Genomic DNA, 22,744 nt, shown 5'->3' on the forward strand with positions numbered 1-22,744 from the left:
AGCTCTCTGTATGTTTGACTGCAGAAATCTTAGTGTGTAAGGTAACTAAAGCTGTAAATAACTGCAGTTAAGTGAAAAATACAGTATTTCCCAGTGAAATGTAGAAGTAGAAATGCAAGGAAAGGAAAATAAGCTCCATTTTCTTCAACTTAAACTTAGCTAAAGTACTTGTGTAACTGTATGTAGTTACACTGCATCACTTGGACATAACTAATACAAGTTTGACTTCAACTAATACAGTGTATTTTTTGAGTGATGAAAAGTACATATTTTTAATTAAAGGCCAGCTAATTCAGTTAATTTGCATGTAATTTTTTTTTTAAATCCATATTATATTATTACTGCAGGTTGTCACTTCTTCACTAGTGTGTTTTATGTGTCTCCGGCGCAGCCTGCGCAGAGTAGTGCCGGTGACCGACACTAGAGGCTTCTCCTGCCGCCCGGTCCCTGCCTTGTTTTGGTTAGCTGGATGTTAGCCCATGCTTTCTGCCGTAGCCGGTTGTAACGGTGATGGCTCTCCCATGAGGCGGGGGAGCGGGACTGTGTTTTGTGACTAAACGCCGAGTGAAGTGCCGTGGCCATGGCCGGGGTTTTCGACATCGATTTGGATCAACCGGATGAGAATGTCTCTGACGACGAACTTGAGGACGGGGTGAGTTTACGTTAACGTTGAGGCTAACACCGCCGCTGTTAGCTGCTAGCCGGTTAGCTAGCATTTAGCAGCTCCGAGGCCTGCCTTGCTAACAGTAGTGATTCCATCATCGGACGTGTCCTCGTTTACCCTCCTTCCCGCGGAATATGGCAGCGCCCCCCAAAAGTCACTATACTGTATTACAGTAAATGTCCATTGCTGTTTTTACTTATTTAAATTGTTGAACGGTTTTCATCATCACCGACAGTTGAGGGCAAGCACATTACGCTTAATCGTAAATGTTGACCGCGGACAAGTTGGTGTTTCCCGGCTTACCGAATGTTACGTTCAAGCGCACAACCTAGTGAAGCCACTAACGCTTCCGTGTTTGTAATGAGTTTTAGGAGAACAAATAAAAAACACGACGGTAGGAAACAGCCTCACTGAAAGCTGAATACAAAGGATAAAGTTGCCGTTACGTTTCACCGGGCGTTGCTACCTGTCCGACAATGGAATCATGCACAAAGCGGTCTTACGCGCTGCATCGGCATTCCTGTTGTACGGGTGTACATTACCGTGTCGGTAATTAGTTACATGTAGGTTACGTGTATGGTTTGACAACTACTTTGACAATGTTAATAAACGCAATATAAGTGAATTTAAAGCAACATCAGAGTGAAACCCTGCCAGTGCTAACCGGACTGTAGCTCGAAGGAGCGTACTCCTTGCTAGCTTTCCCACCGCTCACCTAACGTTAAGTTAGTAGTTAGCTTCATGTAGCTGATACTGGCTTTCAGTCACAAACATAAGCTTTTTAAATATAATGTTGGTTGGAGAAAGTGTGTTTCTATTCAGCCAGTCTGATAAAGTAACTTGAAACAAAAGCTAAAATGTTTTGTAGGGGAATAAACTCATTAACCCTTGTGGTAAAACCAGTGTCAGGTCCATTAAATGTCTATAAATAAGCTCAGGTTGGCTGGGAAATAACAGTCCTCCCTTGCATTCCTGTTGCTGAGATTTTCTGTCCTGTGCCTCGTTTTTCAGGGCCAGCTCAGTGAATACATGGACCAGTGCAGTGGCTTTGAATTGTAAGTACAAGCAAAACTGTAATTCACCAGGTTCCCAAAGGGCCAACTAAGTCATGGTGACTGGAAGTTATCCTCATGGGGTTGTAAATAACTTCTAGTCAGTGGCGGAGGAGGTATTTAGATGTTTTGGAAATAGTCCAAGTACAAGTCCTGCATATAAAACCTCACTTAAGTAGAAGTGTGTAAGTGTTAAAAGCAAAATGTACTTAAAGGAACAGTGTGTAAGATTTAGGAGAGATGAGCATGTGAATGTTTAATTATTTTCTCTATATCACTGATTTTCTCCATTCTTCCATTATTTAAATTGGTTTGTCGTCTCTTATGGTCTATCTCACTTGAACTACGCTACATTGTCTCCGTGATCCCCGGGGGTGCTACTCCTTTTCGTTGAGCATAAATGAGCCCTTAGGGTTAGTATTCTCTGCTCCGTAGATGTTTACCAGGAGGCAAATAATCTGCCGAGGTCTCTTCATCTCTAAATAAAATGGACCGAGTGATTAAAACTGGTAAACACACTGATTGAAGCAAGCTCTGTAGATAATGATGCACCCTCTATGTAAATATAAAGGGCTTAAGGCCACAAAAACATAAAAAATCTTATTTTCAAGTGATTACACACCAAAGAAAACATCCTTATTATATTATATTCCATTTCTCCCAATATGTCCCCCTACACACTGGACCTTTAAAGTATTAAAGTAAAGGCATTCATTGTGCAGTAGAACAGTTTTCTTTTATTTGTCACCGATCCATATGGACCTACTAATGATTTATATAATCTTGAATAGGGTCTCTTACAGCAGTAATAACTAAGCTGGTCACTGCATTGATGTGAATCTATGTTAAGGCTCAAGTGCTTGTAACTCACACTGATAATACTGTTGTGTGTCTTTGAAACTGTGAACACAATGTTGACTGAATGTTTTAAATGTGATTTTTTTTTTTTAATCCCCTTTATTTATTTTTTTGTTTGTTTTGTTTTGCCAGTAACATGGATGACTGTGAGAAGTTTGAAATTTCAGAGAACAGCGTGAACAAGGGAACAGAGCAGATCAGGCCTGAATGCTTTGAGCTGCTGAAAGTTTTGGGAAAAGGTGGCTATGGAAAGGTGAGGCACCTGATTGTCCGTCATGAAAATGTACTTATGAATACAACACCTCCTGAGTTTTCCTCTTTATAATGCAACATGACTTGAATTTGGATGTTGAAGGTATCAACTATATATCCTATGTACAGGTTGGAAACTAAGTGCAGAGCTGTACAGTTTAGTGTTACATTTTCAGTGGGCACTGTATGTTAGCCTTTACTTACACAGTTATGGATGTCCATTCCCCACAGTGTGTTGGGAAATAAAAGATCACGTTAAGCCGTTAAGATGCTAAGTCATTATTTTGAGAAACTAAGTCAATATTTTGAGATATTAAGTCATTATTTTGAGAAACTGAGTCATTATTATGAGATATTAACCATTATTTTTGAGATACTAAGTCATTATTTTGAGATACTAAGTCATTATTTTGAGACACTAAACCATTATTTTGAGATATTAAGTCATTATTTTGAGAAAGTTTCTCATTATTTTGAGATACTAAGTCTTTATTTTGAGATACTAAGTCAATATTTCAAGACAGTGCATCATTATTTTAAGATACTAAGTCATTATTTTGAGATACTAAGTCATCATTTCTAGACAATGGGTCATTATTTTAAGATACTAAGTCATTATTTTGAGACACTAAACCATTATTTTGAGAAAGTTTCTAATTTTTTGAGATACTAAGTCATTATTTTGAGGGATTAAGTCATTATTTGAGAAAGGTTCTCATTTTGAGATACTAAGTCATTATTTTGAGAAACTGAGTCATTGTTTTAAGATTGTTTTAAGATTGTTTTAAGTCATTATGTCATTATTTTGAGATACTAAATCCTTATTTGAGAAAGTTTGTCATTACTTTGAGATACTAAGTCGTTGTTTTAAGATACTAAGTCATTTTGAGAAAGTTTCTCATTTTTTTGAGATGCTAAGTCATTATTTTGAGATACTAAATCATAATTTTGAGGAAGTTTCTCATTAAAATGACTTAACATGATCCTTTTTTTCTCCATTACACTGGCAGAAATGGACTTCCATACACAGTCACACAATTCAGTTTTAATAAAAAATACATGTTTCTACTCAAGGTCATTGAAATGCCCGGAAAAATAAGATTTTAAAAGTGTGGAAAACACCACTTTGTCTTTCGTGTTTTGGCCTTGGACCTGCCAACATGTTGCCAGTATATGGGGGAGGATTGCAATCATCTTGAAATTCCAATGGGTGGGGACTTTTTTAACAAAGTTGCTGGAAATTAAGTTTGCACACAAGAAACCAGAGCAGTTTTGTTCTCAACAACCTTTTAATCCCCAGAGAAATATTGCAGTGTGTTTTTGCTGTGGGGAAAATAAAAAAAATCTACTGCACCTTTTCAATAAAAGATCTGGCATCCCAGAACCATCTCCTCCAGTATCCATCTCAATGTATTCCAGAGCTGTGATCACCAGCACCCACCTGTATCTCATCCTAACACCACTGAGATCAGAGAATCTGCCTCCTTGTTATGGTTTTATTTTGGTGTCAACATCATGTTATTTTGGAACACTGGACATGTTCTGATGTTCTCATTTCCAACCCTAACAATGAAAGTGCACATCAGTTATTTTGGAAACACTTTTTGCAAGCAGACGCATGACTTATTCTTCCTTGAAGTGGTTTTGTGTATGATGACTAAGACTTTTCTGCAGCTTGGGAATTTCTCAGCATTACAAAGTAATTATATTTTTTGAAACACACTGTCATTGTTTTGAGATTCCCGTGTAGTTACAGTATATATTCTGGCACAGACTTAAAGTTCCTCAGCCTTATAACTGAGAGCAAATAGTCTTTTAAGAGTTATGCTGGTAAACAGAAACTCAAGACACAGACTTTGGCTCACGCAAAGTCAGAGCAGTCCCTGGTCACTCTTAAGTCAGAATAATGGACGAATATTTTCACGCACGAAGTCAGTGACCTTGGTTGATTCATTGTTTAGCAGAGTGAATACACATTATGCACAATAGTACCTTCTGAACTAAACAAAATCCCTTTTTTCCCAAATCATTTCTCTGAATGCCCCTGGCATGACAAAATGTATTTTTTCAAGTCATACTTCAGACATAGAAGAAAACATCTGGTCTACACAACCAAAGAAATAGTGATGCAACGGTATCTGCAGGTCTTAAAGTCTTCAAAAGTCTTAAATTATATCTATAAAACCCACTTAATATTTTCTCTAGCCAGACGTAGGCAATAGTGTAAGTTATAAAATGTTTTTGTATCTGATTGTATGCTGTTGGGAGAAGTCATACACCTGTAAACTAAACTAAAGTGTGAATTGTCCGTTGTCCCTGCAAATGAGAAAAGAATTGGCAAACTAGCCACCACACGGTCCCGCCGCCTTGCTCCTCGCCGCTTGGGTTGCTTCCCCAGGAGGAGAGCAGGCAGCAGCTCCGTAGAAAGACCGTCGGGCGGTGGTTTTAGCGGCGCGATTCTGACCACCGCAAACTCAGTGCCAGTTGTCACAGCAGCAGCACCCGATCCAATCTGTGTAACAGCAGCAGCGAGCTTTCAGATCTGATGGGGAGTCAGAGCTGTCTGGTCTCCTGGAGCTGGGGTTTGTGCTGTTGGATTCTGGTTGCCGTGGCCACTGACTGGGGGTCTGTCTCCAGAGCGGCTGCCTGCTCTCATGGCGAGGTGGTCTGTGGTGATGGGGAGTGAGGCAGAGGACACACTGTGAATCATCAGCTACATAAACGTGAACTTGAAGCCACAGCAATGAGCCTTAAGTTCCGGTTAGCAAAAGGCTAAACTATGAGCAACATTGTGCCTCCATCTCTGAACGCTTCGCCGATATTGACGCAAGTTTTATTGCATTTATTGTCCGACTCTTCTAGGCTCTTTTTTTGATAAGTTTATCTAACTTTTTTGGGGTGCAGGAAAATGCTGACGTAGCAACTTCATCTGCAGGATTTTTCTCACAGTGAATCAGGAACAAGGAACATGAATGCGCATCTGCATTTGTAGAGGAGCCAATAGGAATGCCAAAGTCTCCCGTCACAGCCTAGACTTTTCAAAGCCTGAACAGAGCCAAGGGAGGAGGTGCAGATGTCAGGTGTTCTCTAAGTCCACTTGAATTACAAGATGCTCAGAGTTTATTATGGGAATTTAGCCCAGTGAAGCCAAAATGAAACTGTCTACCCCAGCTTTAATTTTTTAATTAGGTTCATCCATCCATCCATCCATTTTCTGCCACTTGTCCTGATGCAGATCACATTAGTTAAACGAATTCTATCATTAGGAATTATTGGTGTATACTGCTGGAAAGTAGATGATGAAAATGTGACATAATATTAAATAATTCTTGGCATTATTGACATTCATGGTCTTCCAGCATACTTTCACACTCAGGTATTAAATTGTATTCTGTGTTTAAAAAAAAAAAAAAAAAGTCTTAAAAATCTTAAATTTAACTTGCAGAAACCTGTGTAAATTTCTGTGTTCATTTTTACAGGTGTTTCAAGTTCGGAAGGTAGCAGGTGCTGCATCTGGGAAGATATTTGCTATGAAAGTTTTGAAGAAGGTGAGTGAATCTGCATGTCTCAAGTTTGGTTGAAAGTTTTGATAATAATCAACAAGAATACCCTCATCGATTTTAGAGAGTAACTCAGTTATGCTCATTAAAGGTGGGTCAGACCGCCCCCTGGTGTTCATACAGTATAGTGTAGTATGAGAGGATTAGATTCTGCGTTATCTAATGTAGACGTAAGCAAACACAAGTAGTTTAAATCTGTAAGGAATTGGCATCTTAAAGAGTTGACACTGAGGCCAAATGCAGCTTATGCCGGGTTTCCAAGCAATTTTACCATTGCAGACAAATGTACAATGTTGGAATAAAGTGTTTTAGAGCAGTGGTTCCCAACTGGTGGGTTGCAGGTCCATTCTGAATGGAATGACTTGCAAATGTGTCAAGTTTTTTTTTTTTTTTAAGATTTTATTTTTAAGTACAGTGAAATTCTGGCACAGAGCTGTGCCATAGAGTGAGTGACTAACGGACAGCTACTTGACAGAGATAGAAAACTAGCTCGAGGACATGGTCAAATGCTAGAATGATGCTGAGTGTATTAAACTGTGTGGAACCTGAACTGCAGAAAAATGTGGACGCTGTGTCTGGACCAGTTGGGAGCCACTGTTTTAGAGTTTTACCTCAGTTGGTGCGTGCTCCTGTGAGGTGGTCATCAAACTCAGTCCAAATTGTCTTAAGTCAGTCTTTTCTTGTTTTGACTACTGACAAAAAAGTTCAATGACGTGAACATTGTCAACACCCAACAGCTGCTCTCTGACCAGCACCAAACAGGAAGAAGCAAACCAGGTAGACAGCAAACAGGGAGGAGACCCTGGGGAGGTACAAGAACAAGAACAAGTCTCTGTTCTCTTGAACTGTGGAAAAGGAGGAGAAACTGGCGGAGTTGAGGAGTGAACAAGAGTCTGATTCTGTGTGTATCTGATCCACCAACCAGCACTTATTTTAGTGAGATATCTTAATTTTTGAAATGGTTCACCTCATATTTCCACAGTCTCCGCCCACTAAAAAAGTACAGCTAACCAACTGGGGCTGGTAGCGAGTTGAGGGGACAAAATCTAAAACGTAAAGTTTGTATGAAAGTCTTTAATCTTTGTGGATTATACTGATGCCAAATTGGCAAGAATAATGTTGACATATGATGCCTTTCATCTCGTGTTTTTGGAGTTATGTGTTTTTGCGGACATGTAAGGAATTGTTAACATGTCATAAGGGAGTTTGGCGTAATATTTTCCACCAGGACCAGACTGGGAAATGATGTCAGAGGGAATCTAGTCTTAGTCTTGCAAATAGTGACCCTGCAAGATCCCCAGTCTTTGAAAAATCTTATAGTGTGTGACTAAAACTCATAGATGTGAAAGGATGTCAGACTTTAGTCTTCTAAAATTGTTCTCAGTGTCTTCTAGTATATGGTAGGCATTAACTGTACAGTGTTTCACTTATACTGTATGTCACTGTGTGCCTTTTCTGGTGGTGACACATTGGTGCATTCAGCTATGAAGCCAGAAGCGAAGGGCAGACCACCCAAAAATAATGGCAGCAGGTTTTTTCCCATGAAACCCCAGATCTGCCGCTTCTGTTCAGCTTGGCCTCCTCTCTGCAGCTGACACAGGGCTGGTGCCAGACTTTTACTTGAAAAGCCAGCTCATATTCCCCGAAGCTTGAGGTTTTGGTTAATGACTGTGTTTATTGGCTTAATGAGACTTGACTGTTGCTACCAACCTGGTGTCCTGATTCCTGCTCTGCCTCTGATGTTGAAGCTGCCCTGACACCAGCTAATTGGGTTAGAGTTATTGCCTGAATAGTTTCACACCCCGACACTCCTGTGCTTTTCTGTCCCTTGCCAGGCCATGATTGTGCGCAATGCGAAGGACACAGCGCACACCAAAGCAGAGAGGAACATTCTGGAGGAGGTGAAGCATCCTTTCATTGTGGACCTCATCTATGCCTTCCAGACGGGGGGAAAGTTGTACCTTATCCTGGAGTATCTGAGCGGTGAGCAAAGAGATCAAACACAAAGAACAAGACAAACCTCGACACTAAATTGTTTTTGATCATTTTATGAGCATGAGACATTGTCTGTGCACTGGACAATGGCGTTTTTCTTTCACTGAAGTAAAAATGTGTGTCTCCATTTCCACTGTGAATACATTTTACTGACTGTTTGTGGTGACCGCAGGAGGGGAGCTGTTCATGCAGCTTGAAAGAGAGGGCATCTTCATGGAAGACACAGCATGGTAAGTTAGTTTGTCTGTCACTTGTAAAGCCTCAAAGGGTAACTTCAGCATTTTTCTACCTGGACACTCTTTTCTTATGTTTTTTTTTTTTTTTTTTGTCAGACGGGAACTACAATTTTTAAAAGCGTAGCTGTCATCAACTCAAGTTATCTTCACCTCTCTGTCTCCACCGCGGCATCATTACTCCGTGTTTGTGTGTGTAAAAGTGGCGCAGCAGCCAGGATGCACAGACAGCAGGAGGAGACGCTGCAGCATGAAAATAAATCACGCCCAAATGTAAAAACGTAGACTAACAGTTACGGATAAAAGGGCCGGTAACGTCGGAGCTTCTCAATACTACAGTCGTTCATAACTTAGCGCTGCAGCTTGTTTACTACCGGTGAGATTTACAGGGTTAAAGCTTCACACATTGTGGGAAAAAGTGCATATTAAAAGATCAATCTTGGATTTTACTAATCGATATTGGGTCATTCCAGTGAAGATTGATTTGAATCGGATGAATCGATTTTTTTTTTTTAACCCAGCCCTAAAGGTCAGTGTGACTTTGTCTGTCTCGTTCTTTTTAACGCAATATCTGGGAATTTCAAATTTGGCGCAAACGTTCACTTCAGCTGAAGAATTAACTGATTGGAATTTGGCGGTCAAAGGTCAAGACCACTATGACCTCACAAAACATGTTTTTGGCCAGCCATAACTCAAGAATTCATACCCTAATTATGACAAACCTTTACACTAATGTCTAACAGGATAAAATGATAAAGTGATGACATTTTATATCTAAAAGGTCAAAGGTCAACTTCACAGTGACATCATAATATTATGCAAGAAACACTCAATGTCTTAACTCAGAAACAGAGGGGGTGACATTTGGCCAGAAACTGAATTGGTGTCACTAATCTTGGGCGTCCATCTTAAAACTGTGTTGATTGTATAGATCTTCAGTGAAGCATCTACTTGTTCACAAGCAAGGATGTAATCTCTAAAAGAAATTTGACTGGTGTGCAGAGGCATACCATTGCGGTGCGGTAATGCTTGTTGGACGTATATTGACAGCGTGCACATGCCTCAAGTGGTTTTCTTTGCAACCTGTTTTCGCAGCTGCTGGCTACAGCAAATAGGGTCCAGGTTGAAAAGTACTGAAGTTAGCCTTTAAACATCTGGCCAGGGACAACATTACCCTTTAGCCTTCCTCTGACTAATTTACAGTGTTTCTGGTGGTCAATGGGAGTTTATCCTGAGGAATTTTTTAAAACTATCCTGTTACAGGATGTTTTGCTTAAACATGTCAAATCTAAATTTGTTTGAATCTTTTCATCCCCTTTGTCACTCCCGTCCCATGTTTGTACACATATTTTAAAGGCCACCGCCATGATTTACAATATAAAACCATTTCCAAATGGCAGCAGTGTGGGCAAAAACACACAGTGTTGCCAGTTGTCTCCTAGTGGTCTTTTTTGCTGACTCGTGTTGTAAAGGGCTTCTAATGCCAGATGATGTCTGAATGGCAGTGTGATATGTTGTCTCTGGTAGTCTAAGGCCCAGATCAGACAGAGCGTGTTTTGTAGCTTGTTGCGTCTTAAAATTATTTTTTTACTGTTAGGAACTGTAAGCACGTACGTTAATTATTACTAGTATTTGTTGCGATATATCTTGCAGCTTTCCTAGGGCGATTTTGAAAGTGAACTTACCATTAAAACAAACCAGATTGCCTCCCGGCCTCTCACTGAAAACATATACAACTCTTTTAAGGTGACATTAATTGTGAAGAATTCAGTTTTGTGAAAAGAGGCAGATGTGTGACACTGTTTCTGAGGCGTGTGAGGGTCACTTGGAACAGGGACAAAGCACTTTCAGTACCTGATGTTGTGTTTTATAAACACAGCCTGTAGGTGAAAACGGTGATTACATGAACCAAGCTGCTGAACAAATAAGGGTGTGTAGTATTCCTGGAATAACCTAAATGACATTCGGGATAACACCTTAACTGCAGATCACAGAGGGGCATTTAGAATATTTTGTAAAAACAAATTCAGTTGATGTCAATAAAAGTTTGCCTCTTGCTTTTTCTTCTGTTGACAGTTTCTACCTGGCTGAGATCTCAATGGCGCTGGGTCACCTACACCAGAAAGGCATCATCTACAGAGACCTGAAGCCTGAGAACATCATGCTCAACAACAACGGTACACAAACCTCAAGTGTTCCTCACAAAAGGCAGATTAGAAAAACTAAATACATGTTCTTTCCACACATGACCATTTGTTCTCAGATTGAATTCTTTCTCTCGGTAATCTGATAACTGAGTTTCTCTCATGGTCTTGCTTTGGCTCTGTTTCATTTCAGGACACGTGAAGTTGACAGACTTTGGTCTATGCAAAGAGTCCATCCATGACGGGACAGTCACCCACACCTTCTGTGGCACTATCGAATACATGTATGTCACATAAACATGCATGCTCATTTTTGTAGACCTATATAGTAGGGATGGTCATTTTAAGTAACTTCCATATTTGTGCACTCGCATTAAATTATTAAAGAGTACTCATGTAAAAGTCATGTTCACATGTGGGAGATTAGGCAGCGATTACTCTTTGCCTTGAAAAAATACTGATGTCCAAATCAAGTGCTCATGCCCATCACTAATATATAGTCGCATTTCCTACCTCCTACCCAGTGTAGTGTATCCGCTGTATTCACTTAGTCACTCCCTTTTCCTTTGTCAGGGCTCCAGAGATCCTAATGAGGAGTGGACATAACAGAGCAGTGGACTGGTGGAGCTTGGGAGCTCTCATGTATGACATGCTGACAGGAGCAGTAAGTCCACACCAGTTGATCCCCAAGTATCACTGTTAAATAAAGGAAACTGTAAGGCTAACTGAGATAGGAAGCATGCTCTACTCTTTCTAACTCTTGTTCCTGTCCTGCTGCTTAATCACAGCCTCCATTCACTGGTGAAAACCGAAAGAAGACAATTGACAAAATCTTGAAATGCAAACTCAGCCTTCCACCTTACCTCACACAAGAAGCCAGGGACCTCCTGAAAAAGGTGAGCTGTAAAAGCCTTCTTCTGCCCCATGCTTCACCGGACTTGCTGTCTCTGCTGAAGCATTTGGAGTGTCAGAAAAATAAGTCTCTGAACTTCCTCTTTCAGCTGCTGAAACGAAATGCCTCGTTGCGACTTGGGGCTGGACCAGGAGATGCATCTGAGGTCCAGGTAAATACAGTGCCCTCCAAAAGTATTTGAACAGTAAGGCCAATTCCTTTATTTTTGTTGTAGACTGAAAATATTTGGGTTTGACATCAAAAGATGAATATGGGACAAGAGATCAACATTTCAGCTTTTATTTCCAGGTATTTACATCTGGATCTTATACACAACTTAGAAGATAGCACCTTTTGTTTGAACCCACCCATTTTTCATGAGAGCAAAAGTATTGGAACATGTCACTGACAGGTGTGTTTTGTTGCCCAGGTGTCTCCCAATTACATTGATTATTCAAACAATAAATAGCACTGAATGTCTGAGCTCAGTTTCAGATTGGGTACGATAGATTTTGCCTGTGCAGACTGCATTTAGAGGTGGAACCAACATGAAAACCAGAGAGCTGTCTATGGGTGAAAAAGAAGCAATTGTGAATCTGAGAGAAGATGGACAATCAATCAGAGCCATTGCACAAACATTGGCCATCGCCAGTACAACCATTTGGAATGTCCTGAAGAAGAAAGAAACCACTGGTGTACTAAGCAACAGATGTCGAACAGGTAGACCAAGGAAAACATCAGCAGTTGATGACAGAAACATTGTGAGAGCTGTAAAGAAAGACCCTAAAACAACTGTTAGTGACATCAGCAACAACCTCCAGAGGGCAGGAGTGAAGGTATCACAATCTACTGTTCGCAGAAGACTTAATGAACAAAAGTACAGAGGCTACACCAGAAGATGCAAACCACTCATTAGCAAGAAGAATAGGAAGGCCAGGCTGGAATTTGCCAAAAGGTACAGAGATGAGCCTCAAAAATTCTGGGAAAAAGTTTTATGGACTGATAAGACAAAGATTAACTTTTTCCAAAGTGACGGAAAGGCGAAAGTTTGGAGAAAGAAAGGATCTGCTCATGATCCCAAACATACAAGCTCATCTGTGAAACACGGTGGAGGTAATGTCATGGCTTGGGCTTGCATGGCTTCTTCTGGGACGGGCTCTTTCATCTTCATTGATGATGTAACACATGATGGCAGCAGCAAAATGAACTCAGAAGTCTACAGAAACATTTTGTCTGCTAATTTAAAGAAAGATGCAACCAAACTGATTGGGAGATCCTTCATCATGCAGCAAGATAACGACCCAAAACACACTGCCAAAACAACAAAGGAGTTCATCAGGGGCAAGAAGTGGAAGGTTTTAGACTGGCCAAGTCAGTCTCCAGACTTAAACCCAATAGAGCATGCATTTTACCTACTGAAGAGGAGACTGAAGGGAGTAACCCCCCAAAACAAACAACAACTGAAAGAGGCTGCGGTGAAAGCCTGGAAAAGCATCACAAAAGAAGAATGCAAAAGTTTGGTGATGTCAGTGGGTCACAGGCTTGATGCAGTTATTGAAAGCAAAGGATTTGCAACTAAATATTAAGTCTCATTCACTTTAATCTATTTTAAGTTTATATGTTCCAATACTTTTGCTCACCTAAAAATTTTGTGTTCCATTACAAATAATGCTATCTTCTAAGTTGTGTATCAGATCCAGATGTAAATACCTGGAAATAAAAGCTGAAATGTTGATCTCTTGTCTCATATTCATCTTTTGATGTCAAACCCAAATGTTTTCAGTCTACAACAAAAGTAAACGAATTGGACTCACTGTTCCAATACTTTTGGAGGGCACTGTATATCTGTAGAAAGTAGAGTGACAAGTGTATGCATGCATCAGAAAATGAGACTGCTTCTAGGAAAACCTTATCATGAAATATAAAATCCCTGCTGCTGTCATTGTGTTTCCAAGGCCCACCCTTTCTTCCGGCATATAAATTGGGACGACCTTCTTGCTCGCAAAGTAGAGCCTCCATTTAAACCATACCTGGTGAGTTAGTCTGTTCACACAGTCTTCTGTGACTTCCCCCCTGGCCCTGCAAGATGATAAACAGACCTGTTTCTTTCGGCAGCAATCGGCTGATGACGTCAGCCAGTTTGACTCCAAGTTCACCAGCCAGACTCCAGTGGACAGCCCCGATGACTCCACGCTCAGCGAGAGTGCCAATCAAGTCTTCCTGGTGAAAATCTAGTGCCGTACCTCTGAACAAACAGTGGACATTTGCGCTCCTCTGTCTCAGTTTCTAGTGTAGAGTTTCCAGAATTTTTCATAACTTGATGATAGATTATGGAAGCAATTATCCATAATAAAATGTACAAAACAACAGGTGACCACATGGCCCTTCAAGCTAATTGGGGCCACTCTAGACATTTCAAAACACGGCACAGCACGTTTCAGAATCGTCCCAGAAGCTAATTAAAATACGTGCCTTGTCTAGTTTTGACAGTGCTGCTGCATGTTGCACAGAGCAGATCGATTTCTCCTGCTAACAAAATGGCAGTGAACATAACATTAAAAAAACTGGGGATATAGTCGTCTCGTGTCTTGCCTAACATTGGTGGATCATAACATATCAGGTATGGATCCTCCAGTACAAAATGAGACCAAACCTTTTTTATGAATGTCAGTTTTTGAGCCATAATGAAGACTAAAATGTGGCCTGCAACAGACGGTAAGGCTTGTTGTTTTCAGAGTTAGTGAGTCAGTCACAGGTAGACTTACTCATTTTGCGTCTGAACACCTGGTCGAGTGTGGCTTGACAAGGCTGGCTGCTAGCGTTAGCATCAGATGCTGTGCTAGGTTCACTGTTAAATGTTTTGAGGTGATATGTCAGGCAAGAAGTACTCCGATGGTATGAAAATTCCTCACTGCAGAAATTTCAGAGTACAGTTCTCCTGTCAAGAGTTCCTCCTGGGCTTTTTTAAAATGTAAATGTTCTTTTTTCTGTGTTTAATTATCGAAATTAAGGTGTTATTTTTAACAGCCCTAATATTTATTAATATTAGGGCGTAGTCATAGTGAGTGGCCATTTTATTTTTCGAAGTTGCTAAAAGTTCCCCAAAAGCTTATTAAAATACTCATTTTTTTTAACCATAATTCTTATTTATTTATGATTTAGTTAGAAGTTAAAGAAACTGGAAGCAGATCAAAATATTTTATAAATCATTTATTTCATAGATATAAATCCTTTAAAGATAATCTTTCACCCCAGAAACAGAATGAGTGTGTTGGTAACTAATCATTTTCCAGGCTTTTTTGGTAGGACATGAGTTGTCTCAATTCTCAAGACTGGGTAAAATACAATAATAATATACAAGTGAATAAAATTAAGTCTATAAACTATTCTTGATCACAAGTGTGGCTGAATAGGTAGGTTTTAAGTTGATGGCTAAAGATTTCAATTCTCAAATCCTCAGGCAAACTGTTCCAGTGGCTCGGAGCATGTTAACTAAAATGATGAGGCAGCAATGTCAGGTATCAGAAACATAACCCATGTCTGAAGTGGAGCCAGTCACAGTCGAGTATTTTCTTTGAACATGGTATTAGCGTTATGTGACTCATAATTTTAAAATTAGAATCAGAAATATATGATGGACATTTAGAGAAAAGACGGAGGGTTGTTAATAGAATACTCAGGCATTAACTTTTACACTTTAACTCCTCCTGTGTTGTCTGCAAACAAACATACAAACGGAGGCCAGCCTTGTCTGGACATAATGTTTTTTTTATTCTGTCTCAACAAGTAGGTCTTACGAGAATCAGTTAATGTGTCCCATCTGGTGTAGTCCTGTTGGTTTTCCTGGAAGCTTCACTCGCATTTCCACCACATTGCATGATATGGTTTACTCAGCGTTTCATTGCTCATCATCAGCTGTGGGTTGTTTTTGGAAAGATGGTCTTTGAAGAGGTGGACTCAGATCTCTCTCTCTCTCTCTGTTTTTGTCCCCCCTCCCCTCCCCAGGGTTTCACATATGTAGCCCCATCTGTGCTTGAGAACGTCAAAGAGAAGTTCTCTTTCGAGCCAAAGGTGCGCTCACCACGGAAGTTCCCTGGAAGCCCGAGAACACCTGTGAGGTAACAGCAAGTTGTTTTTGTTACTGGTTCCACCGAATCTGTCTCCGAGCAAGTTTTTCACAAAAATCAATGACTCATTTGCTGACCTTGTAAATGTAGCAGGCTAAAACCATTGCTAGAAGAGTAAATAAGCTTCTTCCCAGAGGCAAACAGGAACTTCACAGGGCTTGAAAATAATTCTTCACTTATTCAGAGGAATTTTAGCTGAAAGGAGAACACTTGCTTGTCAGGCAGATAAAGGAAATTTATGTCTGAATATCTGCTGACTATTTCAACAGTGGTTTCTTCTGAAATCATTACTTCATCAAACACAGATGCATTCACACTGGTCCTCTGGCAGTTTTAGAGTAAATATTATGTGTGCTGTTTTCTCACTACACAATCACATGCCTGGTTATAGCTGTGTGACACATGGCATGCTCAACCAGAATCAGTCAGATGTAGCAGCAGCTCAGTTTTAGATAAATGTGGATTTCTGTCAATGTCTCGATTTTTAGTCATGTTGGGGTTTGTTTGATTTTAGATAAACACTTGGCTTTCAGAATATGAAACTTATCGACAAAGTCAGACAATAAATACAGTTGTGAAGCTTGTAAATGCACGATGACAAGCCTTACAAGCTTGACTCAGCGCCACTTTCCCTCCCTCTTTGTCTTCCTGAAATTATGAATGAAAGGCTTGACGTTATAGTAACATGGCAGGGTCTGGAGCAATGGGTTTACGACGGATTTCATATAAATGAAGTCTATTAAAACTCACTGGGTCGGCCAGTTCTTAGTGGCTTTGCATTGCACATCAAAATATATTATTAAATGTTAAAACTTTTGTTAATATGGACAGGCTACATGTTGTTAGCTCTGTTAGATTCTCCACAATTTACTCGCTCAGTTCATTTTACAGAGCCTTTTTAAATAGGAATTGTGCAAATTTGCAGGAAAGCCCAATCAGTCTTTTGTCAGCATTGGCAGTATAAAAACAAAATCGGGGAGTGCGGCAAAATGCCGCCTACCTACTTTTGTTTATACAGAATGCGCCTTTTTCGGGGCAATGGGGGGCGTGAGCAAGTAACAAAATGTAGGTCAGTGTGTGACATAAACAGTGACATGGGAGGGAAGTCGTGGCTAGTCAGGTGGCGATTCTCTTGTAAATCGGCCCGTTCTTCACTGTCCCCGTCATCTGACGATTAATGGCCTCTTCATTTGCGAGGGCAAGGAGGCCGCGCAATTCCTTGTCTCCCCAGTTGCTCATCTTTACAGTGTCTGTCAGGTTTGCGTTTTCCTCTTGCTACAAGCTGCTCACTAATTCCTGCAATTATCTGTTTACTGTTTATCCACCGCCAGTGGCTCGCACGTGCGGTGTCATCAACAGCTCCTCTCACAAGTCTTCAACAGCCCCTCCCGTTGCAGAAGACTGCCTCGGTCTGTTTAAACTAAAAGGGTTCTGCCAATATGTCTACCCTACGAGGCTGAAAATTGGGTGCCTCAGATCAACTCGCCATTCCGCCTCTGTGTGTATAAACACTCGCAGCTGGCCGGCAAATCGGACTAACATTTGCGGAAAATCTGGCAGTGTAAAAGGGGCTACAGAAACCATGAGCACCAACAATTTATTCATTCACATTTACGGGTCTGGTAAACGAGGGACGAAAAAAGTGGTGACTCCATACCTTTGAAGTTCGAATATGTGTCCAGTCCTCCATTAACTATTTGCTAACTATCCTTTAGTCCGTAAAAGGGTTCACAGATTAAAATAATCACAATGGTTTTCATAAATTTAAACCAAATTGTGAATATTGTCATGTAAAGTCCATTAACTTTTTTGTTCTTCCGATATAAACTATACAGTATTTTCTCATCTTCCTGCACCGTGTTGTTGGGTAAGCTTGTTTTTGTTACATTGCTGGTTATGAAATTCCCGCTCCCACTTTGGAGGGCCAATTGGCTCTGTCGCATATCTTTGCAGCCACTGGACTGCAAACTCTGAAGGCCTTTTTATTTAAAACAAGGCTTGGTGACAGCCGTTATGTAATGTGATGTATTTTGGTTAATATGTGGAGTACAAAAACAACACAGATGTTATTAGAAAGCATAAAATCTCCTCTTTGCAAATGTCTTGTCTCTCAGTCAAGTCAGCTTTATTTATACAGCCCAATATGACAAATCACAATTTGCCTCAGGGGGCTTTAAAATTTTTACAGCAGACGACATCCTCTGTCCTTAGACCCTCACAAGGGGCAATGAAGAACTCCTCCCAAAACTCTTACTAGGGAAAAAATGGAAGAAACCTCAGGAAGAGCAACAGAGGAGGGATCCCTCTCCAAGGACGGTCTGCCAGGAAATAGATTTCATGTGTACAAAAAGACAAAGTAAAACACAGAATGTGAACATATATGAAAGGATGGATCTGGGAGGATGTCAAGCAGCTTCCAGATGTCAGCAAACGGCTCGAGGCTGAGATACAAGCCCTCCTCTCCACCATGTAACCTGGAGAGAAGACAGACTACACAAACACACAGGATGCAAAGCTTAATCATGGTTAAATAACACAGATAGCAGAATGACACAAACACAGAGACAAGAGAGACTTAAACTCCTGGAGTGTGGAGATCTACTTTCAACATGTGGAGTAGGCAACAACAGCCAGGGGAGAGAGAAAGAGGTGTCCCATGATGGCAGATGGTCCAGCACAGAAGTCTGAGTTCAGAGAAAAAGAGACAGAGAGGCACACAGCAGTGCTTGTGGGACACAAACAGCAAAGGGTTATGAAGAAGCAGTGGCTCAAAGCTAATGTTCTCATCTGCAAGACTAATAAGCTTAGATTACACTGAGACTGAGACCGACCCACCAGCTGGATAATGAAAATGTTAAAGGATAATTGAACGTTGAAGGAATACTTCACCCCCTAAATGACAACTTGTATATCAGTTAATCACCCTGTGTTATATTGGATTTGGGAAGAGAATTGTTATTCTTGCATTCCTCCAGCAAACAAAAAAATCCAAAAATTGAGAAAATTCTGTATGAATTAATGTCTCTGCCTTTAACAACAGCAATACCATATCAAAACATCCGTTTACAGACTCTCACACAATTTTGCAGTCTAATCCAAGTCTCATTTATCCCGTCGTACGCTCAGTATTTCCAGGACAGACAATCCTGTCTGATGGGGAACTGAACTAAAACTAAAACTTATCTATGCTTTCCTCAAAGCCACATTCCATCAGTAATTTTACCTCGCTGAACATGGGAGTTGCTGCTCTACTAGTGTCTCAGTCGCCAAGTTTGTTTGTGTTATTGTGTAACTTAGGCATTTAGATGGTTACTTCACACAGTAACACAAACAACTAACCAATCAAGGCAGTGGTAGACCAGCAGCTCCTGTGTTCAGTGAGGTAAAATGACATGTCATCAGAGTCTAAGTTGGAGAGAGCATAGATAGATTTACTATTAGTTCAGTTCCCAATCAGAAAGGGTGTCTGTTACATACAACTCAGGGCTGTACAGTGCGACATATATGTCGCACGTGTGATGGGAAAAAATGTTTGTGCAATGAATTTATTTGCCTAGTAGCACGCGTGAGACAGACTGCTTGCGAGCCGTGTGTGTGTGTGTGTGTGTGTGTGTGTGTGTGTCTCTGTCTCTCGTTTTTTCACTAGACGACAAGAGCGTTCACTGCCGTGCATCGTCTGGCAGCCAGGTGACTTGGTTCATTAGCGTAATGAACAGAGGGAAAGCTCTTGTCATCGAGTGCCTTTGTCTCTGTGGGGGAGGCGGGGCTATGGGCTACAAACACACACACACACACACACACACAGTGCGCTCTTCGTGAGGGGGAGACGAGGCGGAGAAAAAAACAGAGAGCTGAGCGTAAGAGAAAGACAGGGAACTTGTTCCTAAACCAAATGCCATGGCCCGTGTGGGAGTGTTTTGGATTTAAACCAAATGACAGGGGGAACCCAATAATTTGACGAGCCGGTGTTTGTTCTAAAACCATCTCAACAAAAAGAGCGAATATGACCAACTTAACTGCACACCTGAGAGTGAGAGACTGAGAGTCTATTTTTTTGTATTTATTTATTTATTTTGATATTTTTATGTGTTATTTCGGATATTTAAATTTTCTTTTTTGCAGTCCTAAATATTCTTGTTAAATAAATGTTTATTTCTCTTTTAAAAACGTGTACTTGCATCATTATGTCTTTATTATCATTATATAAGTTTAAAAATGGTCTAAAAACAGCAAAATTACAATAATAATAAAAATGGTCTTAAAAGCACAATATTACGCAATATTATCGCATATCGCAATAATTTCTGACGCAATTAATCGTCCAGCAAAATTTGTTATCGTGACAGGTGCTACAAACTTTCTGGCCTGTGCTACAAAATTATCACCCTCTGTAGCACCAGTGCTATGGGCCAAAAAAGTTAACGTACAGCCCTGCGACTGGATAAATGAGAGTTGGATTAGGCTGAATTCCTATTTCCTTGCACTCATGACAACAGTCACTTCTGGGTCGACAACTGTTGTGGGCAGGGGGCATAGCAAACCATATTTTAGGCCCGTACAAAAATCAGTTTCAGTTTAAGGGTTTGCTGCATTTGCTGTCTTACTCACTAACTGATTGAGGCAGCTGTAGACGAGCAACTCTAGTCTTCTGCAAAGTAAAATTACTGTTTTTGTCAATGGATTCTGGTGGCTTTGAGACGATGGCTTCATTTCCTTGTCAGAAAGGGCTGTCTGACTGTGAGAAAAAGCAGTGAAAATATTCTAATTAGCATACACTTAAACTGATATTGAATTTTTTTTTTTAAGGTGATCCTCCTTTTTAGTGGCTAAAAACAAACCAATTAAGGCAGTGCTCAGCGCCATTTTATTTTTGAACACGAAGCTCAGTCTATACTGCACGAATTGTTTGAGAGTTCGTAAACAGATGTCTTGATATAGTTTTGCTGTTGTTAAACGAGGCCCCGCTTTCCTTAAATTCATCAAGAATTTTCTGGGTTTTTTTTGTTTTTTTTTTTATTCTTTGTTCACCATGAACGTGTTCACCAAACGTGATAAGAAATTGATATACAAATGGTCATTTGAGGGATGAGGTTTTCCTTTAAGGCAAAGGATGATTTAGGATCTAACGTCTGCCTCTTCCACAGTCCGGTGAAGTTTGTAGGAGGGGACTGCTGGCCCCGGGGACCCACGCTGACAGGCAACCCTGTGGAGCAACCCATGGAGGTGTCGACAGTGGAGCAAATGGACACGAGCAGCAGCGGCACCACAGAGGCCTCTGCGCCACTTCCCATCAGGCACCCTTCAGGCATCAACGCAGGGCCCTACAAAAAGCAGGCTTACCCCATGAACTCCAAGCGGCCCGAACATCTACGAATGAACCTATGACGCTCGGCTTGCCCGCGAACATTTAGGACTCTTCCAATTCCTCATCCTCTTCCCTTTAGTTGTTTTCTTTTTAAGAGACTTGTAGATTTTTTTTAAGGATTAACTGACACTGTCAGTGCTGATCACCAGCTCTTCCAGCAGCGCCTTCCCATCCCTCTTGACTCGGCCTGGCCTCCTCAATCTGGTGCAGATTATCAGCAGGTGAATTTCAGTAGACATGTGGTCAGTCAGAGGAGTTGTGTGAGAGAGGTGCTTTTCGGTGAAAGTTGGCTGGGTGATGCGTTCTGATGAGTGGGCTGAGGTGGTTTCGGTGTACTCAACTGGCATTATCATATGATTTAATGGTGCTCTTTTATCCACAAGTCTGGACAGTGTTACTGTTAGTGTTAACAACACAGTCATCACAGTGAGAGAATTTAATTACATTGAGTAACATTTATTTCTCCCTCAGTATCCCAGGCTTTTTTTGTTTCATCTTGTGATAAGAACATACAGGTCACACTGTCAGTAGATAGAATTATTGGATATCAATCCCACAGTGAACACAGTACTCCTTTACGCTTGAGGAAACCAATCACATTGCCTTCGTCACTCACTGGAGCGTGTGGTCACAGGTAGTTGGAGCACGACTTACGGAAAAGCAGCTATAAAAAGATAGAAGTGAAATTTCATCTGAAAGCATCACTTCCACCACAATCAATACCAAATGCTGGCACTGCTTTCTGTCGGAGGCCTGTCCAGAGGCACTGTTCGGTTTCTTTGTGTTGAATGTAAACAGACTCTAAATGCCTTTTCATGTGTTATTTCAAAGGACAGTTTGGATTTCTTGAAGTGGGGTCGTATGAGGTGCATATCCATATGACAGTGTGTTGCCTACAGTAGATGGAGGTCGGCACGCTCCCAGTTTGGAGAAGCAGGCAGGAGCATCGCTGAAGCTAAGAAATGTACTGCTGTGGATAGGGGCAGCACCAAAATGTATTTTCAGTTACTATCTGTCAAAGTGCACACTATATTTAGAATATTTTTACAGCCTTACCTTAACGTCAGATGACCCGATTGCTAGTTGGCACCAGAAATAGGACTGGGCAATACGAAGATATTATATCATTATTGAGATATAAGACTATATATCGTCTTAGATTTTGGATATGGTAGTATCGTGACCTGGTATAAATGGTGTTTTTTCCACATTTTAAAGGTTGTATTACAGTAAAGTGATGTAAATGTGTTGCCTTAACCCACTTGGTTGTTATATCCACATTATTGATGATTATTGATCAAAAGTTGCATCAGACAGGGTATTTTGCTCAGAAATATTATGTTCAATTTTGTCTCCCAGTCCTAGCATTAATGAAATGCTTTTGAGGAGATTCAAAAGTATCGAGATATATATTGTATATCGAGATATAGCCGAAAAATATCGTGATAAAATTTTCAGGACATAGCGTGAATGTAGGAGTGAATGCGAAAAAGTGCTTCAGTACAGTTGCTAGCTGCGAATAACCGCCCTTAGTTCATCTCACCTGTTCTTTTTCCTCATCAAACAGCCACTTTAATTGCTTTAAGTGGGGGTCAGTGACAA

General features: G+C 40.6%; 1 protein-coding gene across 2 annotated transcripts; it reads left to right on the forward strand.

The window, feature by feature from the left end:
* Positions 1–386: 386 nt before the first annotated feature.
* rps6kb1a (ribosomal protein S6 kinase b, polypeptide 1a) lies at positions 387–21,652 on the forward strand. Of its 2 annotated transcripts, none has more exons than XM_049591387.1 (15): positions 387–652; positions 1,676–1,719; positions 2,707–2,827; positions 6,306–6,374; positions 8,222–8,369; positions 8,554–8,611; positions 10,691–10,791; positions 10,952–11,042; positions 11,332–11,422; positions 11,547–11,654; positions 11,760–11,822; positions 13,606–13,683; positions 13,766–13,873; positions 15,656–15,768; positions 20,922–21,652. In XM_049591387.1, the coding sequence occupies exons 1-15, from the start codon at positions 581–583 to the stop codon at positions 21,160–21,162; spliced, it is 1,506 nt and encodes a 501-aa protein (XP_049447344.1). In that variant the 5' UTR covers positions 387–580; the 3' UTR covers positions 21,163–21,652. The 2 variants fall into 2 exon arrangements, with proteins under 2 accessions (XP_049447344.1, XP_049447345.1); XM_049591388.1 differs by having other exon boundaries at positions 392–652; positions 2,742–2,827.
* Positions 21,653–22,744: the final 1,092 nt, after the last annotated feature.

The sequence above is a fragment of the Epinephelus fuscoguttatus genome, linkage group LG12, assembly GCF_011397635.1.
Source record: "Epinephelus fuscoguttatus linkage group LG12, E.fuscoguttatus.final_Chr_v1".
Classification (NCBI taxonomy): domain Eukaryota; kingdom Metazoa; phylum Chordata; class Actinopteri; order Perciformes; family Serranidae; genus Epinephelus; species Epinephelus fuscoguttatus.